The 5,832-nt window shown below is 37.7% G+C and overlaps 1 protein-coding gene across 1 annotated transcript; it reads right to left on the bottom strand.

Annotated features, from left to right (window-relative positions):
* Positions 1 to 807: 807 nt before the first annotated feature.
* Positions 808 to 2,005, bottom strand: LOC139353402 (uncharacterized). Its single transcript, XM_070997559.1, has 3 exons — positions 1,869 to 2,005; positions 1,344 to 1,810; positions 808 to 1,283 (listed from the first exon to the last, which is right to left on the bottom strand). The coding sequence occupies exons 2-3, from the start codon at positions 1,719 to 1,721 to the stop codon at positions 1,005 to 1,007; spliced, it is 657 nt and encodes a 218-aa protein (XP_070853660.1). The 5' UTR covers positions 1,722 to 1,810; positions 1,869 to 2,005; the 3' UTR covers positions 808 to 1,004.
* Between the last annotated feature and the right edge of the window lie 3,827 nt (positions 2,006 to 5,832).

Below are 5,832 nucleotides of genomic sequence, written 5' to 3'. Positions count from 1 at the left end.
TTTTCGCCAGGACTCGTTCAGTCAGTCATTGGGGAGAGGACTGAGTAAAAGTTCCATTTATCAATTGATTGACTAGATAATTGCCAGCAAAGTGAAAGATAACCGAAGGAAGGACGCACTGCAGCAGTTACTAATGATCCTGGAGGCCTAATCAGTGTTTCCCTTTTTCTGCCTGCTTTTTTTACGATATTCTCTATTAGTAGAGTTGAGAAAAATTGGTTTAAAAAACGGAAAACGGTGTGTGGAGCTGGGCGGCGGAGTTCTTGTGACAAACGCAGGCCATAAAGCCATAAATGTCGGGCCATAAATTATGCGGCTAAGGGTGGTCAACATGGGTTAACGGCGGGGAAAGTGGGCTTTTTGGCCAACGGGTGACATGTGTGAAAATGCACTTTACTGCCACTTGAATGTTTGATGGCCGACTGGCCGAATCAACTGGCATTCGCTGGGAATTGAAGGCTTAAAACGGCCTGAGCCGTCACTTCATTGGTTCACCATTTATTTGAAGGGGAAATTAGGTCGAAAAACTGTCCCATAAGGAAAAAAAAAGACTCTATTTTTTTTAATTTAGCTTGGAATCGAAATGACAGTACTTCTGATTTTTTGAAACTCGAAAATATATTCGCGCAAGCGTTGCATACCTATTTAGTAAGCCCTGTTTCGAAATATAATTGCAGATAGTTCTGATTTTTTGCTCGTCTAATTAACAACTCTATAAAAGAAGCGAAATCTTTGTATATCCGCAGGATTTGTTATATTGAGTGTTATGATATATATTAAAACAGGAATCATTATGTACTTAATTGGTTTGTTATGATGTATGTTTATTTATATTAAAGACAAATATCTAATTCAATGAATTAAGTTTAGAATTGTCCGCATTGTAGTGTTTTTGTAACGTAACGTGAGTAGTAGGCATAGTTTAAGTTTAAGAGCAAGCCACATCTTTGGCAGGGTAAGCAGGAGCCGCGTAGTGACGTAATGACCTGGTTTGGAGTATAATTTTACATCTCCTGGTCCTGGTGTTGTGTTTTGAAAAGCTTTGGCTTCTTAGCCTGTGAAGCGAACGTATCTTCTACCGTATCCTGGGAATCGCGCTTAAGCAAGGAATTTGCCTTAGACTGTTTCTGTTCCTCCTCGGATTGGCGAAAAGCTTCGGGTGAAGCTTCTTCCTCCAGGCCCATGACTCCGCCCAGCTGACGGACGTTAGCCTGATCCCCGGACTGGCGAAGAGCTCCAGATAATGATTCTTCCTTCAGCTCACGGCCCACCGCCGATAGTCCCTGTTTGGAGGACACCTGGTCGTCAGTGTCGGATGTTTTAGTGACAGGCGTAACACTAACCTGCTGATCTGCGTCGATTTTCTTGGCGGATTCCTCACCCTTGGAGTCCTTCTCCAGGCCCTTCACATAGGTGTTCGAAGGCGGTTCCGCCTCGATCTCCGGCTTTTCACCCTTGCCGGAGGTAGTCGCCGACTCGAGAGCTGCAATTCCGGGCTTCTCGGTGGCTACGGACATGATTGCAATCCCCGAGTCCATTGATGCGTCGTTTTCCCCTTTTTGGTCAAAGGAGTCGCCGGAGGTAGTCGCCATCTCGGGAGCTGCAGTTCCGGGCTTCTCGGACCCGGTGGCTATGGTCGTTATTGGAAACCCGGCCTCCATTGGTGCGTCGTTTTCCCCCTTCTGGTTGAAGGAGACATCGAGGTCGGGCATATCGGCCATATTGTTCACGTGTGCAAAGTTTTTGCTGGCTGATTTTTTTTAAAACGTCGTCTCGGTGATCCTTACCGCTGCTGAAAACCACTTAGCACCTTGATCCATCACCCCAAATAGGTTAATTAGGAATTATACAAGTTTTAATGCGCTTACTTTCAGTGGGAACCAATTTCACGTTGCAAGAAAAAAAAAATTTTAACATTCAATATCTTGACTGATATTTGACAGACACTTAGTGTGGTCGCACGCCATTAGGGTTTGCCAGAATCAGTGTTGCCAGATTACTGCGAGTTGATAATCCCTTAGCAAGTCTGGGCACACTTATTATATCTGTTACGATTCTCCAAAGTAATCCCTTAAGTGACTTTTCCTAATCTTCTGCCTGGTTTGATAACTTGATGGATGGTTTTCAGTGGCTTCAATGATTATTGCTGACCGATGGTAGATATCCGAAAAGTGTTTGATTCCAATGGGATCTTCGCAAGGGGGTTTCTGGTGTTGCTGTTGCTAATCAGACCGATTGAATTTGGTTTTAGTCTAATTATCTTAAGAATTGAATTTTTGGTTAACCATTGCAGGTCGTTCTCGTGGGAACATTGTATGTACAGAGCTTTCCAATTTTCAGAAAACTAAAAACTAATAAAAGAAATTTCAATTTACTAGCGTGTGTTTACCGAAAACGAAAAATAACGGTTTTTGTATTATTTTTATTTTAATTAATTATCTGGTCGTTCCTATGGCAGCTACATATATGATAAAGTCTTCCGTTTTTAATCAATTTTGTTTGAAATTCTGAAATATTAAAGTAATTATATTAGGAAATAAATATAAAAATGTCGAATAACACAGAACTTATAATTTTTTCATTTTTTGTAAGGGGGTAGCTCGGTTTTTTTCGCGATTCAGATTTTGGTCAAAAATACTCATTTGATAGTGGTTTTTCAGTCGTAGTTTAGCCAAATCAAGGCGTACACCTAAAAGACAGACAGATTTGAGCAGCTTACTTCAATTGCTATCGATTCCTATCACTTTGAGGAACATTTATTTTTTGACCCATTTTCTCATTTTTTCTAAGGGGGTACATCGGTTATTTTTGCGATTCAGATTTTGGTCAAAAATAGTCATTTTTTAATGGTTTTTCAGTCGTAGTTTAGCCAAATCAAGGCGTACAGCTAAAAGACCGACAGTTTTGAGCAGCTTGCTTCAATTGCTATCGATCCCCATCATTTTAAGAAAGATTTATTTTTTGACAAATTTTTTCATTTTTTGTAAGGGGGTAGCTCGGTTTTTTTGGGATTCAGATTTTGGTCAAAACTACTCATTTTTTAGTGGTTTTTCAATCGTAATTTAGCCAAATCAAGGCGCACATCTAAAAGAAAGACTGTTTTGAGCAGCTTGCTAAAAATGCTATCGATTCCTATCACTTTGAGGAACATTTATTTTTTGACCCATTTTCTCATATTTTTTAAGGGGGTACATCGGTTATTTTTACGATTCAGATTTTGGTCAAAACTACTCATTTTTTAGGGGTTTTTCAATCGTAATTTAGCCAAATCAAGGCGCACATCTAAAAGAAAGACTGTTTTGAGCAGCTTGCTAAAAATGCTATCGATTCCTATCACTTTGAGGAACATTTATTTTTTGACCCATTTTCTCATATTTTTTAAGGGGGTACATCGGTTATTTTTGCGATTCAGATTTTGGTCAAAAATAGTCATTTTTTAGGGGTTTTTCAATCGTAATTTAGCCAAATCAAGGCGCACATCTAAAAGAACGACTGTTTTGGGCAGCTTGCTAAAAATGCTATCGATTCCTATCAATTTGAGGAACATTTATTTTTTGACCCATTTTCTCATATTTTTTAAGGGGGTACATCGGTTATTTTTGCGATTCAGATTTTGGTCAAAAATAGTCATTTTTTAGGGGTTTTTCAATCGTAATTTAGCCAAATCAAGGCGCACATCTAAAAGAACGACTGTTTTGAGCAGCTTGCTAAAAATGCTATCGATTCCTATCACTTTGAGGAACATTTATTTTTTGACCCATTTTCTCATTTTTTCTAAGGGGGTACATCGGTTATTTTTGCGATTCAGATTTTGGTCAAAAACACTCATTTTTTAGTGGTTTTTCAGTCGTAGTTTAGCCAAATCAAGGCGTACAGCTAAAAGACCGACAGATTTGAGCAGCTTGCTTCAATTGCTATCGATCCCCATCATTTTAGGGAAGATTTATTTTTTGACAAATTTTTTCATTTTTTGTAAGGGGGTAGCTCGGTTTTTTTGGGATTCAGATTTTGGTCAAAAATACTAATTTTTTAGTGGTTTTTCAGTCGTAGTTTAGCCAAATCAAGGCGTACAGCTAAAAGACCGACAGATTTGAGCAGCTTGCTTCAATTGCTATCGATCCCCATCATTTTAGGGAAGATTTATTTTTTGACAAATTTTTTCATTTTTTGTAAGGGGGTAGCTCGTTTTTTTTGGGATTCAGATTTTGGTCAAAAATACTAATTTTTTAGTGGTTTTTCAGTCGTAGTTTAGCCAAATCAAGGCGTACAGCTAAGAGACCGACAGATTTGAGCAGCTTGCTTCAATTGGTATCGACCCCCATCATTTTAAGAAAGATTTATTTTTTGACAAATTTTTTCATTTTTTGTAAGGGGGTAGCTCGGTTTTTTTGGGATTCAGATTTTGGTCAAAAATACTCATTTTTTAGTGGTTTTTCAGTCGTAGTTTAGCCAAATCAAGGCGTACAGCTAAAAGACCGACAGATTTGAGCAGCTTGCTTCAATTGCTATCGATCCCCATCATTTTAGGGAAGATTTATTTTTTGACAAATTTTTTCATTTTTTGTAAGGGGGTAGCTCGGTTTTTTTTGTGATTCAGATTTTGGTCAAAAATACTCATTTTTTAGTGGTTTTTCAGTCGTAGTTTAGCCAAATCAAGGCGTACAGCTAAAAGACCGACAGATTTAAGCAGCTTGCTTCAATTGGTATCGACGCCCATTATTTTAAGAAAGATTTATTTTTTGACAAATTTTTTCATTTTTTGTAAGGGGGTGGCTCGGTTTTTTTTGGAATTCAGATTTTGGTCAAAAATACTCATTTTTTAGTGGTTTTTCAGTCGTAGTTTAGCCAAATCAAGGCGTACAGCTAAAAGACCGACAGATTTAAGCAGCTTGCTTCAATTGGTATCGACCCCCATCATTTTAAGAAAGATTTATTTTTTGACAAATTTTTTCATTTTTTCTAAGGGGGTACATCGGTTATTTTTGCGATTCAGATTTTGGTCAAAAACACTCATTTTTTAGTGGTTTTTCAGTCGTAGTTTAGCCAAATCAAGGCGTACAGCTAAAAGACCGACAGATTTGAGCAGCTTGCTTCAATTGCTATCGATCCCCATCATTTTAGGGAAGATTTATTTTTTGACAAATTTTTTCATTTTTTGTAAGGGGGTAGCTCTGTTTTTTTTTGGGATTCAGATTTTGGTCAAAAATACTCATTTTTTAGTGGTTTTTCAGTCGTAGTTTAGCCAAATCAAGGCGTACAGCTAAAAGACCGACAGATTTGAGCAGCTTGCTTCAATTGCTATCGATCCCCATCATTTTAGGGAAGATTTATTTTTTGACAAATTTTTTCATTTTTTGTAAGGGGGTAGCTCGTTTTTTTTGGGATTCAGATTTTGGTCAAAAATACTAATTTTTTAGTGGTTTTTCAGTCGTAGTTTAGCCAAATCAAGGCGTACAGCTAAGAGACCGACAGATTTGAGCAGCTTGCTTCAATTGGTATCGACCCCCATCATTTTAAGAAAGATTTATTTTTTGACAAATTTTTTCATTTTTTGTAAGGGGGTAGCTCGGTTTTTTTGGAATTCAGATTTTGGTCAAAAATACTCATTTTTTAGTGGTTTTTCAGTCGTAGTTTAGCCAAATCAAGGCGTACAGCTAAAAGACCGACAGATTTGAGCAGCTTGCTTTAATTGCTATCGATCCCCATCATTTTAGGGAAGATTTATTTTTTGACAAATTTTTTCATTTTTTGTAAGGGGGTAGCTCGGTTTTTTTTGTGATTCAGATTTTGGTCAAAAATACTCATTTTTTAGTGGTTTTTCAGTCGTAGTTT

This window comes from Drosophila suzukii, chromosome X, assembly GCF_043229965.1.
Source record: "Drosophila suzukii chromosome X, CBGP_Dsuzu_IsoJpt1.0, whole genome shotgun sequence".
NCBI classification, from domain to species: Eukaryota; Metazoa; Arthropoda; class Insecta; order Diptera; family Drosophilidae; genus Drosophila; species Drosophila suzukii.
The sequence above is the reverse complement of the archived record's forward strand: the minus strand, read 5'-3'. Positions and strand labels throughout refer to the sequence as shown.